The 15,939-nt window shown below is 42.1% G+C and overlaps 1 protein-coding gene across 7 annotated transcripts in view; it reads left to right on the top strand.

Moving 5' to 3' along the window:
- AKAP13 (A-kinase anchoring protein 13) overlaps window positions 1-15,939 on the top strand; it is a 204,384-nt gene that overhangs the window by 78,475 nt on the left and 109,970 nt on the right. For all 7 annotated transcript variants that reach the window (XM_039723000.1, XM_039722995.1, XM_039722998.1 and 4 more), the window contains exons 6-7: window positions 5,950-6,246; window positions 14,872-15,055. In XM_039723000.1, coding sequence (XP_039578934.1) covers window positions 5,950-6,246; window positions 14,872-15,055 — 481 coding nt within the window. The remainder of the gene's footprint in view (window positions 1-5,949; window positions 6,247-14,871; window positions 15,056-15,939) is intronic.

The following is a 15,939-nucleotide window of genomic DNA, read 5'->3' as shown; positions in this document are numbered from 1 at the left end:
ACTGTTGGCTTTACTGTCACTACTACAGTTCTTTAATTTCTAATTAATCTGGTTGAAATTCTCCCTAATGGAAGCAGTTTTCCTCAGTACCAGAGGCACAGTTGTAGTTCTACAGCACAATTTCAAGCATTGCTGTATCAGGCACAGCATTCAGGTGGCAGCTGGAGGTGTAATGGCACTGGCACTGCTCCAGTGGGGATCTCAGTACAAAAGCTTGGCCACTGGAGTTTGAGTGTTAAGAAAGCATCAAAAGTCTGAGCAGGGAAGGAAGTAGAGACGTGATACCATTTCTGCTGCTGTGGTTAACTGTTGTTGGCTGCTGAGTTTGTACTGTTGGGGATGGATATGTCCTCTTAGGTCACAGACGCCGATCCTCCTGGTGTTGGTTATTAACTGAGCTTTTCAGCAAGTCCTTATTCCTACAGCAGCTGAGATTGCCATAATCTCAATGCATTTTTTTCTTCCCACCAGCTCTGTAAGGTAGGGAGGGTAACTGAGGCCAAGCAGATTGCATGTGGTAGTGAAGGAAATCAGTGCAAAGCAGGGAAGTGAAACATTCATTGCAAGACAGCAGCCTCATCTCTTGTCTCTCTGCTAGAGCAGTTTTTTTTCCCCACTGGGAAAAAACCCAACCCAATAATAAAAATCCTCAAATCATCATCTGGCAAATAAACCAGCAGAAGAAGGAATGACCTCATCACTGTCCACACAAAGCAAAAATCCCAACCACAGCTTGCCGTGGCCAGTGGAGGCCTCTGAGCATCAGGAAACTCTTGGGGAGATCTGAGGGAATTTTCTTGCAGGAACTGGTGTGCTGGGAGCTCCAGCATTTGTGTTGTGCATTTATTGCAAAAGTTTGCATGCCATCACCATAGCAGCTGTATGGTTAGACATGCATTTTGCTTTGCATTTAACGACTGGTGGTCTGGAAAGTGTGGGAGACACAGGGGAAATTTGAAATTAAATTTTGAACAGGGAGAGACAGTCCAGAAATCCAGAGCTGCAGCACTCCCGATGAAATAAGTGAAGGGTAAGAAACACCCTGTCTGTGAGCCAGGTCACCAAAACAAGAAGTAAATTTTGTGAGATATAATTGCCTCAGTGAGTACTCTTGCAATGTCTTGTATCACTCCAAACTCTGTAATACCAAAATCACTTTTCACATGTTTGTTGAATTCAAAAGGTGCAGGATTCTTGTGTGGGTTTCAAAGGGGAGGAGAATCAAAACTGGAAGTAGAAGAAGCGTCTGAGAGACTGTCTGTCTGCTGGTAGCTGCCTGCCAGCACTTTCCACAGGGCTGACACATTCCCGTTGACTCACTCTCAGCTTTCTCTCCATTCTTAAGCTAAGGCAGAGAAGCAGCTTCAGTCTTTAACTAGTTCTTAATTCCATAGCTCTCAGAGTTGTTGGTTTTTTGGGTTTTTTTTTTCTCCTTACTTTCTGCTAGTTAAAAGGATAGACAAAAATTAATTTCACTTAGCTTGGAAATACCTTCATTTCCAACTTTTCTTTTACTGTGAAATCCTTTACATATGGTGATGTTTTATTCATTTCTACCACAGACTGTGTTTTCCCGTAAGAAACAACTCTTCATAGAAAAAGCTGTATTTCATGAATTACAATCTTTGTACTGGTAGACCAGAAGGGTAAACAAGTTGCATAACAAATGGACACTTGGCAATACCAGTTGTGGATTTGAAAATACTCCTAATTATGAAACAAAAAACCCCTTAAAATAGACTAAAACAGCATAGCCAAGAAGACTTTTTGCAGTTCATCCTCTTCGGTGTATTTAATTGCTTGAGGCAGTATAATTAAAAGGAAGTGATGCCAGTACTAGATGACATCAGTCACAGGAAAAAATGATTGAATCTGTGTTGAAATTATTTAAGATGTAATGTGTGGGGTCTTACACTTCTCTAGGTTTTTAGGGCATCTGCAGTGTGTAAAGGCCTTTAAAAAAGTCTTTACCCACTCTTCAATCTCTCTTTCACCTTTCCAGTGACAGGTTTGAAAGGAAAAGCAGAGGCTCCTGTCCAATGCTGGTGCTGTGCCCGTGTATGCCATAAGGCTTCCTGTGTTGCAAGAGTCAATACAGTAACTGAATACATTTCACAAACACACTTCAAAGACGGGCTCTGATTTTCAGAACCAGAACTCAGGATTTCTGAAGCAGAAAATAAGCACTTTCTGGGTGGTCACAGGAGATCCCTTGGCTTCCTTTTACCACAGCCACCAGATGACAACATCTCTTGGATGCATCTTGGGTGCAAATCTGAGATCCTTCATGAGGTTCACAACATCTGTTGTCTGCTTTTCCTGTCCTTAAATCTCTCTGTAAGACCTCTTTCAACCCAGCTCCACCATGGTGACTTGGAGGATGCAATTAGTCTTTAGTCACCTACCAAGCAAACCCAAACATGTCCTTCCAGCAGGGCTTTAAATAGCTGCCCAGGCTGGGGGCCCATTGTTTGATAGCACCAATGTGAATTCTGAAAATAGGAGGTTTGGACAGGATTTCCACTTTTGGAGGAGTAGGAAATGAAATCATCTTTTAATAAAGCTCTGTTTAGGGGTGTTTTGTCTCCATGTAGGCCTTGTTAAACAAGAAGTCAGAAGAGTTGAGCTGCTGCCCTTTTAACTGCACCCCAGATCACAGGCACAGGTAGCAATTAGATGGACAGGTCTAAGCTGTACATTAACTTATCTGCTAATGACTTGCAGCTGAGAAATCTCCCCCTGTTCTCCTGCTCATTGATCTGCATCAGTACCATGTAGAGGAAGCAGTGCTATCATGCTGATACATCTCATCTCTTCAGGGATGAGATGAACAGACAGACTAGAGCACCATGTGTTTATTTTTCATTCTCGTATTTTCCCCAGAGCAAGCTTCGGTAAGTGTCTCCATTCATTCCCAGTAAGGAATTCTTCAGTTCAAGAGCTCAGCTTCCTTCTGGTCATGCTCTGGGACAAGGGCTGTAGAAGTTCAGATATTAGTCCAGGCCACTGGATCTTTGATGTGGTGAGGAGAGTTGCCCCACTGATGGTTCCTTCAGAAGGTTCCTGTACTGGGGACATGTTTGCTCACACTGTTCCTGTAGCTGTTTCAAAGCAGTGGGGCAGAGACCTCTTGAGCAATCTTTTCAGTATTCTCTGCTCTTGTTACATACTGGCTCCCCTTTCATTTGAACTGTTTGCCAAAAGTCAGAACCTGTCCCATGTTCTTGCCCCAGTGTCTGACATCTTCTCAGATGTGAGGAAGCAGATCATCAAAGCGCTGCAAGCTGTTGCCCTTCTGGAGAGCATTCCCTAGGGTTTAGTGTGATGCTTGTTTGATCCTGTTAGATAAAAATGGATTGTCAGGTCTGTCATTTTCTTTTCTAGGCTGCATATTCAATGTTGGGGGAAGTTTCAGTAGAATCCTTGCTGGCCACAGGTCAGGACATGGTCTTTTTATCACCTTTCCTTGTGTTGCCTTTTGCAGCTGGTGTTTAACACACACTGCATCCAAGGGAACTCTGTGTACATCCGTGATGTGCTGCTTTAAGGAGACCACACGTCTTGACAGAGGTTTCTGTAGTTGTTGTCTTGATGGAGGAGCCTTTGCTGTCCCACAGCAGAGTTGTTTGGCATTGTGACAAGGAAGTGACTGTCCCAAATGATTTCTCTGTAGCTGCTCGTGGGCCATTTTGGCCTGCTGCTTCAATCCTGAAAGTCTGCTGGCAGAGCAGTTGTATTCTAGGTTATTCTGCAGATGGGATTCTTATGGGAATAGGCAGAAAATATTTTTAAAAAATTGAATAAAAGGTTTAGCTGTCCTCATGCTATTAAGAAAGCTTTTGCTGTGTTTGTTTTTTTTTTTTCAAACTCTGCATTCTAGCAACCTTCCACTGCTCTGAGTTAGGGAGAGCCCAGCTTGCAGAATTTGAGTCAGCTCCTGTAGGCTAGCACGATCCTCTCACAGTGTGCATAGAAATCACTGCTTTTGTGGAGGCTGGAAACAAAATTGTCTTACCTGCTCTGTGTTTGATGTCCTTAGGAAGATCAGCAAACAGGAAGGTGTAGGGGGAGACATGTACACTTCTAAATGTCCTTAAAGGCAAGTTCTCTCAAAGTTGTATCATCCTCCCCACTTCTACCTTGAGCATTTGGGGCTTTTATTGTGAGGATGAGTAGAATCTGTGAATAGGTTCCATCTGGGCAGCTGAGTACTAATACAGTAATGTATTAGAATGCACATGCAATATTTTCAAGAGCAGTAGAAGTTCTTCTTACCCCTATTCTTCAAACCAGCAGCACTAGCAAATCTACTTCTTCAGCTTTCACATCATCCTCTTGCTAATAGGTATTCAGTGCTGGAAGGAAAGAAGTTTTCTCACCTTTCAGCTTCAGAACATCCTGGTTGTATTGAGCAGTTGCAGCAACATCCCTGTGTGTTTTCCTCCCTTTCTCCACTTGCCTTTGATACCTTTCCAGCTGCATTTGCTCTCCTCAGGAAGCCACAGCCTCATCTCTGACAATTTTGGTGTTACCCGCAGTGTCCTAATAGCAGTTTTGACCTTTCAATTAACTTCAGGATTGCTTCTTTCAGTAGACAAAATCTGTACAGATGCCAAAAGCCTCAGAACAGATTTGTGAGGTTGGCTGAAAGACCATGAAGATTAGGGACATATTTTCCCTTTTGTCAGGGAAATCAACAGCAAAAGGCCCCAACAGAAGAAGGAAACTTTCCCACTGACCACAAATAGGGGCTTAAATGGAATTTTCAAGCCTTTAAAAATAAATCGTCATTTTGTATTTAATTAATCAGGGTTTTGTGAATGTGGTAGTATGCTGAGGTCATGGGCAAAAAAAAAGCTTTTCCAGTAATTAGTGCAGGGTCCATGCTGTTCTGGCAAAAACAGCCATGATGTCAGTCAGAGGCTGGAACAAGAAACTGTACCACACAGTGAACTTGAAACACAAACCTTATTATTGAAGGGGCATGTCTGACAACTACAAGTTCTGGTTGTGTTGGACACATAGTATATTTTTCCTTTTAAAATTCCGAAAAGGTGTTTGGTTTGGTTTGCTGTTTGGTTTTTTTGCCCCCCTCAAGTTTCTGAGTCAATGAAATTGCTGCCATGCCTCCTTTCTCCTGTTTCCCTGCCCTAAATAAATAATGAAATTACCAGACTTCCAACCCTCTTGTTTTGTAAATATGGAAAGTGGCCATTTCCATGTTTTTATTTAGCAGAAGCATCTTAGTTTTTAGTTTTATTGTGTGAACCCAAATGCAAGGGGCAGGTGCAGCAGTGAGCACACACAGGGCATGTCCAGGCAGGTCATGCTCTGGTAGCCATGTAGGCCTTTGTTTTAGGTGAAATTTCAATGTTTTCAGTGCAAGCCAAGTATTGCGAGAACATTTGGAGTACGTAGTTTTGCAGCACTCAAGTTCTAGTTTCTGATGAGTTACTGGAGTCCTGCAGAGCTGCAAAAGAAAAGTTTGTCCCTATAAACTGGCTTTAGGTACGAAGCCAAGTATTGTGAGAACATTTGGAGTACGTAGTTTTGCAGCACTCAGGTTCTAGTTTCTGATGAGTTCTGACTGGAGTCCTGCAAAGCTGCAAAAGAAAAGTTTGTCCATATAACCTGGCTTCAGGTACATTAGCAAAACCTTTTACTTAAATTACTTAAAACTCTTGAGATTGCTTGTTGCTGTTTATAAATAGCTGAGTGGCTTACAGTTCTTGGTTTATACTGGGACAGAGAAGAGTCATACATTCTTTTCTCTGATGATACATATAAACTCCAAAGACAATGTTAATTAAGAGTTGTGACCCTCAATAACTTGGTCTCATTAGATTTAATGCAAAGAGTGTGTCTGTCAAAGGATTTGCTCAGTTGTGTTTCCTCAGCCCATGCCATTTTTCTTTTATTTTTACCATTTGTCTGAATTTTGTTTTGCAGGCCATGACTGCTGTGAGACAGTGAAGGTGGCACTTTGTGCCTCTAGAGAAGGTCACCCCGTTCTGGTTGTGGCAGAAGAGAGTTTCCAGTTTGTCCAGGACGAAGCCTACGATGCCGCCCAGTTTCTGGCCACCTGTGCTGGCAACCAGCAGGCGCTGAATTTCACACGCTTCTTGGACCGGTCAAGGCCACCTGCGGCAGACGTGGACTTTTTGGATGAGAAAGTGGCCTTGGCATTTCGACACCTGAAGCTGCCGGCAGAATGGAACGTGCTGGGAGCAGACCAGTCCCTGACAGGTGAGGACTTTTGGGGCATAGTGAGGTTTGCAGGTTGGGAGAGAGGTGAAAAGCCTGGGAGAAAGGGTTCCCTGCTTTGGGAGCCTGCCATGTACCTTCCAAAGGGTGTGGTGGCCTCTGTGCTCAGAGATGGGATGTGATGTCCATCCACATCCCATATCTTGCCCTTAAGCCTCCTTAAAATATGTAAGATATAAAATATATAAAACATAATTTTTATATTTTATATATGTATATATAGTATCTATATTACATGTTATATTTTCTATAATAGATGTTATGTTATAGAAAATAATATTATATTTTCCAAATATATAATATATAATATATAATGTATAATATATAACATATTATATATTATATATTATATATTATATATTATATATTATATATTATATATTATATATCATATATCATATATTATATAATATATATTTATATAGTATACTTTTATTATATATAAATATATAAAATACAATATATAAATATAAACATAAATATAAACATATATATGTGTGTATATATATATAAGAAATCGTGATTCATGATTTCTCCGGCTCTTCTCTTATGAAAAAGCACGAGCTGACAGTCAGTATTCTCACATATAGCCTGAAAACGTTTTTTTTTTGTGTGTGTAACACTGGCATGTGTATCAGCATAGTGCACACCCTGTGTGTAGAATATCTGGTGCTCCTGGAAATATCCTTGTGCCAGAAATTTGGCATGTGTAGTAAATGTTGGCTTTATAGCACAGGTGCCAAACGACTGTGACATGAAAAATACATGTGATTTTTCTTGGAGAACTTGAGGCTCTGGCCCTGAGGGTTTATATCACATCCCTGGTTGCACACAGGATGGGTTAACACTGCAGTTCCCCAAAATAAGCCAGGACAATTTTGCAAATAAGGGAAGGGTGGGAAAACTTGACCCTTAACCACAGCAATGAAGGCTACTGAGAGCTTATAAATAAATCCCAAGGCTGGCCCAAAGTCTCTGGTGGCTGCTGAAACAGAAGTGCTGAGGTGTTCAGAGTGCTGGGGTGTGTCTGTGCCCTTGGAGTTCTGTTTATTTTGTCACAAGGGGGTGAAAGGAAACGCACGTGGGACTGGGAGACTAGTTCCAGTATGTACAAATCCTTGCTGTAAATTTCCAGGGTATTTTGGCAAACAGTTTCACTTCAGGAATGTGACTGTGAGGCATCTGTTATCTTTTGTAAGATGCAATGCCACAAACACTTGAATAGGACTGGGATGTGGCTTGCTCAGAGCAGCAGGCTCAGTTCTGCTCACTGCAACAGAGTTTTCCACAGGAAATTTTCCTGCTTTATTTTTCTCCAGCTTTCTGACTGCTTTTGTAAAGCTCAGTACAAGGACAGACAATTCCCTTCTTAGCAGACATGAAAATATTTGATCATATTTAATGGCTCCTTGATAGAAATTCAGCAGCTGTCATCTGTTTACAAGGAGATAAACACTTAGTATTCTTTTCCTCTGTGTCAAAGTCACTGATGTTTCTTTCTGCATCTGAAAAGGGTTGTGATAATGCAGACATTTCTGGTTTAAGTGATATAAATATGATCACAGTGATCTTAACAAAAACTTTGAATTGTTGATTTTGCTGGAAGGCTGAGATCTGCATTTTTTAAAATTTTATTTTGATTATTCTTTGGAAAATCAGCACTTAGGGAAACCAGGCCATAAGATTTAAGTTGGTTTGCTCAGAATGTGTTTGTGTGCCTGGAAGTTGTGGTTATGCAGGGTTCTGTATGTTAATGGACTTGTGGAGCATCCACAGTGAGAAGGGGGAGCTCTCTAGTGCCAAATTCTGTAACTCTTGAGTGTTTTGGCATCTTGTGATGAGGTGCACATAGGTAGAAGTGAATAAATATAATGTCACTAAATGCAAATTTAATTCGAGAATATTAGCACTGCAAAATATGTTCCTTTTTGTTAGAGGCAGAATTATCTGGTAGTTTTTTTTGCAGGGAGATATTTGCATATAGGGAATTTGGGGGAATTTTTGTATCTGTGACAGGAAGGATTTGCATGCAGAGGCATCCTTTTGGTCACGAAACTCTGTGGGATGGAAGAGATGCCCCTGGTTTATGATGGAGTGCTAGGTTAGAAAAACCTCTGTGCTAAAATACAGCACCCTTATACTGGTGCTTGAGTGTTAATTTGTGTGTGGGAGAGAGAAAAGCACTGCAGAGATTGCACTGTACAAGTGTTTGAACAATTATGCACATTCTGGCCAATGCCTGCAGTGGGACACCCTGTCCTGCGCTGCTTCACTACCTATGAACAGCCACTGCAATTCATGCTTCACATTTCCCTAAATGTCAGCACCAGATAACTTCAAATAACCTTCTCGAAGGAGAAAATACTATAGAAATGAGAACAAAAGAAAATGTCAGATCCCTTCTTGAAAGATGTTTAGCGCTGCCTCTGAGCTGGCACGTCTCTATGGGCTCTTGTGGGCTGGAAACAAAACGCTGCTGTTCAGTAAAACCTCTGAAGGCAGGAGCGGGCCGGGAGCCTCCCCGAGTGCCACAGCCTGATGGGGAACTGCTGCTCAGAGCAGGCTGCTGTTGTCAAACATACTGAAAGGTCAATTTTTCAAAGGTCTGAAGTAGAAGTCTAACTTTTGTAAAAGTTAAGAAGTAATGGCATTCTTCAGGCAGAAGCTGGGTACAAGATCTACCGCTGAGCACAAATCCAGGCTGAATTTTTAGGAGAGGGTGGCTTTGTGTGGAGGCTTTTCCTTGCTTTTGCCTGCAGCCAGCCCTGGCCAGGCTTCGAGCAGAGGGCAGGGAGTTCACTGCTGTCACCCCAGAGGGCAGAGAGGCTGCTGGACGTTCCACCCACCTCAGTCTCCTGAGGCTGTTGAACTCATCTGCTGTGTCACTGAACAGACACAGCTGCAGAACTGGGGCTGGGAACACGTAGGATAGCTGACATCTGAGGTGCTTGGGCTCCTCTCTCTTGCTGGGACTGGCGGAGGGTACTCAACATTTGGTGGGATGAGCTGGGAGGCAGAAGAGAGCCTGGGACAGTGTGTGGATGGGGAAGAGCACAGTCCCTGAGACACAGCTCTGCTCTTCACCATACACTGTCCCTCCATAGCTGCAGTTCCTGGGCCTTGCTCTTAGTTATCTATCTGTATGAGCTCCAATGGCATCCACAATCTCAGAAGATCCATAATTAAGGATTAGTCTTGTTACTGTGGTATTCCAAACACAGCATTTCTTTCAGGTGCCATATAATCATGTCTGTCTTAATAATTACCAGTGCACCGTAACTTTCCAAAGAACATAGTTGTTACTGCTGTCAAAAGTGGGGCTATTTACTGTTCTCAGTGGCATTTAAAGGCAGCTATTTAAATGGAACAGATTGTTACACTTTATGTCTAGAAATCAAGATTTAATATGTATCCTGAGGATGTATGCAATGTAAATACAGGACTGTGATGTTCTATTTTAAATTACTGAAGAGAAAATAAGCTAACTAGAAAACCACAACTGAATATTTTGAGGTATGAGTAATGATTATGGCTTGTTTATGTTCCAGTGCAGTGGGGTAAAAAAAAAAGAGAAAAAAATTAGGGAGGATCTGAGGCTCAGGTATGAAAAGCTTAGAGAGCATGATTGTATCACTAGTAAACAGATCACTTTCAAAATAACTTGGAAGTAATATTCTGACAAAACCTTTGAGGAAACCCTCTTTCCATTTTGCTTATTAAAAGTGAGTGGTGAAACCCAGAGCTGTGGTTGATTTTTGGTTGTGTGAGCTTTCTGAGGTGGTGCTTCAGGAGCTGGTTGGTGTTGGCAGGGGGTTGTTGTGATCACCATGATATGGAGCAATTCCCCTCAGAGTTTAAGGACTTCTGTGAGATAGTGAGCCAGGTTTTCAAGAAAATAACCAGGAGACCATCAGATTAGATAGAACACTTAACTGATTGCAGTTACTGATGTGTTGAATATGTAGAGCTTCCCAGAAGTGCTCCGGGATAAACGTGGTCCTTTGATAAGAACTGTTTGGGAAATTAAACTCCATGACCTCACCAGGTGGGGGGTGGGTATAGAGGAGAACTCTGTCCTGGTTTGAAATAGTCTGAATGTATTAGGATTATGGGTTTAATGACTTCATGTACAAAACCAGTAGGATTTCAATGTACAGGACATGAGTGTCACCAGGAATACAGATCATGATTTGGGGGTTTTTTTGCATGAAAGGAGAAATCTGAAGGGAGAAAGTCACCAATAAAACCCATCTTATTTTAAACAAAAAATCCTAAAAAACCTTTTAAAAACTTTCAGAATTTAGTTGCTAGTACCTAGTCTTTTTTCCCATGGGGGGATGCTAAAGTTATGCTACTGATGATGTATTTCAGACACGAAGCTTTAATCTGTTCATCTGCTGCGCTCTTGTTATAGTTTCTCTTGGAACCCTTTCAATGTAGTAGTTACAGGTGTTCTTTTGGTTGGGTTTCATATCCGTTCCAGTCTGCTGTTCAGCTTCTGTGCTCTCTGATAAAGGATGGTATGGTATAAATCAGCATAATCTGTTCAGTGCCAACAGCATAAAGTGCTCTGTTCAGCAGCAGTCCTTGATAAGAAGTAAAAAGCCTTTTCCATACCTAAATTTAGTGCCCTCTGCAGTGGAAAGTGGGAAGCAGAAAGCAATTCTTGTTCAGACAGCATCAGAAATGCGCTGCTCAAGACTGAGATGTACCATTTAGTCTGTGGCCAAGAAATTGTTGGCATGGGAATGTTCCTGTTCCCTTTGATATTAGCGAGAATGGGGACATGGAGATCTTTTGGTGTGCTTTGAAAAATTTCTTGTTTATCAGATTAAGAAAGGAATTACCCACACATCTTTTTATTAACTGAGCTCATAACTCCAAACACAACATCTTTGCCTTGACCTTTCTGCAGAGCAGTTGTCTGCTGGAGCCTTCCTCTACGATCTCGTGGTGAGTGGCAGCTTGGTTCTGGGATTTTTTATCCTTGTTTCTCAAGGATTGATCTGAACAGTGAGAACATTTCCAGCAGAAAGCAAGATTTTGAGGCCAGATGTGATGGTAGATTTCCAAATTGCTAAGTACATGAGTTTGGGTGAGAACCAAGTCATGAGCACAGAAAGACGAAGCAATGCTACCCCATTCCATGGCTGCTCATGAGATGTCTCAGAGCATGGAGGATAAACTGAACATTAGGTGTAGGTTACTCTATCTGGAAAGTTGTTCTTAAAAAGGAACAGTAGTTTTTGGTTTTTTTTTTTGTTATTTAATCAGGTTTAAAATGCAAGTTTTTACTTAGTGTTCTTGGGCATGTCATACTCAAAGGTTTGGGGTTTTTTTGTCCCTTCAATGCTTATTTGTTTTGTGCTAATAGCACTTTAAACCTTAATCCTTTACTATTAGCAAAGTACATATGACAGTCTTCTATGGAAATTTGGTCCTCAGTTGCACAGATAAACTGTCTGTTCATGTATCACAGCAGAAAACAATTACACAAAAATAATATATTCAAAGTCTTGTGTTTTGCCAGCTGGACTAGAGTACCCTGCCATTATGGGGCAATAATCGTATGTTTCAACTCTTGCCTATTACTAGGAAACGAGAAAGGAACAAAACAATCTTGGCCTTTTCAGTATCGTGTGTCTTGTGTTTCCACAATTTCCTAATTACCAGAAGCTTCTTGTTGACATTCAAACGACAGCCATTTTAAGGAGGTCTTGCTTGGAATGTAGTAGGAAAGGGGCTCTGGCTTCTGCATGTTAAAGCTTGTTGAAATTCTTTCATGTGTGGGACATATTGTACAATGACAAGATCATAAAATCATTGCCTGGATTTCCAGAATTTTGTGTGACAAGCTTCATCCCTTCAAAGGTAGGAAGTCTGAAAGGATATGTCTGTCTTCCTCCCCTCTCCATCCAGCAAAATGTCCATCCTTGATGCAGACCAGCTCTTGTCTAGTTTTGAGCAACACCAGACACCAACAGATGTATTTTCATTATATATTAGTAGTTAATCCGGCCCACAGATGGCACATGCCTTTTTAACTGTCACCATGCAAGTTTTGCACACTCCAGAACCTTCCAAAGCCAGTGCCTGGGGCCCCTGCAGTTGTTGGATGTACAGCACTTTGTCTCTTTGCTGCCATCATCTGTGCCCATCTGTTAGGGTGGCCTCGTGCCAGGCACTGTGACAGGCAGAGCCTTCCAAAAGTGGATGGTGAGGCTGTGTGTTTAATATGCTCTGGTGGCAACGCGCCACCTCTTCTTGCACAGATGCTGTGTGCACCCTGTCACTGCCCAAAGGCATCAGGGCAGCGCCACATTCACCTCAGCTGCGTTTGCAGACACCTCCAGCCACACTCCGGAGCTGCCCTGTCCACAGATTCAGTGATAAAGATTGTTTCAGTAGAACAGGAAGGATGTTCTCAGAAGGTGCAGTTATATCAGCAGATTGGGACAGCTGGGGAGGGGCCACTTCATCTTTGGACATATGAGACAGAGAGAAGCACCCATTTGGCTCAGGGACAAGAGGAATATCTGCCTGCGTCTTGCAGAACTTGCAGTTGGTAGTGTGTATTTAGTGGTGAACCATGAGCTGGTGAGCAGAAGATGCTTCTCCCTGTTGGTAATGCTCTCAGCTGCAGGAGGAGGAAGCATTTTGGTCCAGGGATCTGTGCTTATGCTTTGCAGGTCTGCACTGCTCAGCTCTGGGGCAAAACTGTCCATTCTAGTTAGGAGGATGATTTTCCCTTTCAACAAAGCAGCCATAACAGGAGATCCCATGCAAGAGCAGAACGTGGTCGGACCAGTGCAACACATCCTTTATTTGGATGGCAGTTGTTTGCTCTGACAGAAGTGCTTTTGTGCCTCCTGCATCTCTGTAGGAAGAATTACACCCCATTAATAATGTTGGCTCTGCCAGTCAGTGTACAGGTAGTGTGGGAGCTTTGTGCGTGTACAAGTTCTTTGAGTAAAACGTTGGGTATTTGCTTTCACTCTGGAAAACTCCTACCTGTATCCACATTTTGCAGCCTGATCAGTACTCTTTCTTCTGTCTGTCTATATGCTGTGTTATTTTTTATTTTTCTTTAAATCCAGGGCTGCAACCACTGGTTAACCTCCATGTTGTGCTATTTCTAAATCATTACTCCCTGTAACATTTAATACCCAAATCCTTTTCATTGCTTAGCCAAAAGCTGAAAATTTGTCTCTGGGAGAGCTCAGCCATTCCCTTTTCTCTGATCAGCTGGAACCTCCATTCAGACACACTCGTGTATTCAGGGCAGCTCGGTTTTGCTTTACGGTAATCAAGAGGAGGTTAGGGGGAAGATTTGGTTTGTAGCCCAGAGACCTAATTTGGAGTCATTCAGAAGAGAAATGGTGCCAGAAAGCCTTTGGTTCTTGCATGCAGATTAGGTCTTCAGAATTGGATCCAAAAAGTTGTGAAAAATTGTGTGTGAGGCAGTGGAGAACTGCCCGTTTTTGCTTTGTTTTGTTTTTCACCAAAAGTCTTAATGATGTCCCTAAAGTAAGTAAATAAGCAAGCAAAACAGCAGCACTTTGAAGAAGTGACTTCTCTTGGGGCACACTTCTTAAAGAAAAAAATACAAAAAGCTATTATGTGCGTACATTTTAAAACCTGTTGTATAGATTTGGCCGGAACCCAAATTAATAACCCAATAAATCATTTCTGTGATATTAAAGGGTTTATACCAAGCATGCTCATTGGCATGGCTTTCTGAGACCCAGTTGGTGCTTTTTTGTTGTTGTTGCTGTCAGTCAATACTAAAATCCTTTGTTAATTAAAAGAACAAATTTTTATTTCTTGCAGTTTTTTTAACCCAAATGCTTTTGCCTTTCATACAGAAATAACAAGCTTTGATCTGCAAATACTGGATTTCAGCAGTGCATCTGGAGCTCATTTCTGGTTAAAGCTTTTCAGAGCATCATTCTAGGGCTGCAGCTTTTGGAGTAGGGGGTTATTTTTCTGAGATGAAAGCTCAGGCTCTAGAGTGACTTTTACCAAATTAGAAGGTCACAGTTATTAAATACAAAAAGGAGCAGTGGAGATTGGTAGTTTATAAATGCTGCTACTCAGAATGACAGAGCTACTGTATTAAGCTGAGAAAAGCTGGTCTGAGGCATAATGAAACCAGGAAAGAAAACCCTTGATTTTTTTTTCTTCATGCCTGGGGATAAATCAGCATCCTGTTAGGTAACAAAAGTTGTCTGTCCCTAAAACCTGGTCCTGGTTTTGTGAGGAGGAGGTTTGGATATCCAGGAAAACCCACCTGACCACGCTTCTGCTTGGGTGTGCTGGAGCTTGGTGGTGGCTGAGGCTGTTCAGGGTTTTCACATGGACTTCTGTGGTCAGTCTCAGCGTGAGAGGTCCTGAGCACTTCCAGCCCCAGCGAAGCATGTCCCTCACTTCACAACTGGTGTCTCCTGCATATTGGCAACCAGGCTGTTTTTCCAGGTGCTGCAGGTTCCTCTGGGCTGCCAGCTCCATGCCAGCCGCTGTGTGGTGGAGCTGGGATGTGGAGATACAACATTTCCCCTAACCCACAAGCCTACAAATTCTCATTTCTTTCTTTTCCTCCCTTCCCAGAGAACATCCCTCGGGAAACACTGATGCATTTTGCGGTGAGGCTGGGTCTGCTGCGGCTGACGTGGTTTCTGCTCCAGCAGCCGGGTGGAAGAGGAGCTCTCAGCATCCACAACAACGAAGGGGCAACGCCTGTGAGCCTGGCCTTGGAGAGGGGCTACCAGAAGCTGCACCAGCTTTTGACAGAGTAAGGATCATTTGGTGGTTCCTCTGCTGGTTTTCCATTCTCTGCCATGCTTGGCTTTGCTGTGCATTATCACTCAATGGTGTCTGAGTGCTGTACTCCATCCTTAAAGGCAGTTTTGGTATAATTTTGCTTTTACCGTTCTTGCTAGCAGCAGTGGGGGCAGTCCTGAGGGTTTAGGGGAAATGCAATAATTTTTTGGGGGGGATTTTCTTGTTGCTCAATATTCTGCTTCCAGCTGTCTTGTAAAGTCCAAAGTGAGTCACAGTAATATTGACTAATTGATACAAATCTTATGCAAACACAAATAAAAAAGGTTTTCTTCAAGCAAGCACAACTTGCCCAAAAGAGGGGAGCCAATAGGCATTGTGGTGGTAGTGGACTGTTGTGTTCTTACTTTTTAGAGAGGGAGTTTTTTAGTTAAATGAAATAGTGATCATTATATTGAACTAAGGCAGCATATTGAGATGAATAGACATTTTACCAGTGTAGGTTAAAAAAAATAAGGTAAGAATTCATCCAAATATTTAAAGGAGAACAGAATATATAACAGAAGCAGGTCTGTTGTAAATGGTCTTGAGAAAAAGCCAGGTCTTACAACACATAGCAAGTAACTAGTGGCATGAGCATTTATTGCACTGCTTTACAAGGAATCCTTTGGAAGATGGCAAGTTAGTTTTGAGCAGCAAATGTTTGAAGATCTAGCTTTAATAGCTGAGGCTAATAAAGACAAAGAGCTTAAAAAAATCTCAAGGGGGCTGTTTGTATAGGAGAAAAGATTTAGTCCCTGTGTGTGTTATTCTGATGCCTGGTTCTCTTAAGCTTTGTTATAAACTTTCTGTTTCTGAATTGATTTCTCAGATGCTTGGAGTTTATGTTGGATGACC

Source organism: Passer montanus, unplaced genomic scaffold (assembly GCF_014805655.1).
Source record: "Passer montanus isolate IOZ18808 unplaced genomic scaffold, ASM1480565v1 scaffold5, whole genome shotgun sequence".
Lineage (NCBI taxonomy): Eukaryota > Metazoa > Chordata > Aves > Passeriformes > Passeridae > Passer > Passer montanus.
Note: the sequence above shows the minus strand (reverse complement) of the source record. Positions and strands in the feature narration are given on the sequence as shown.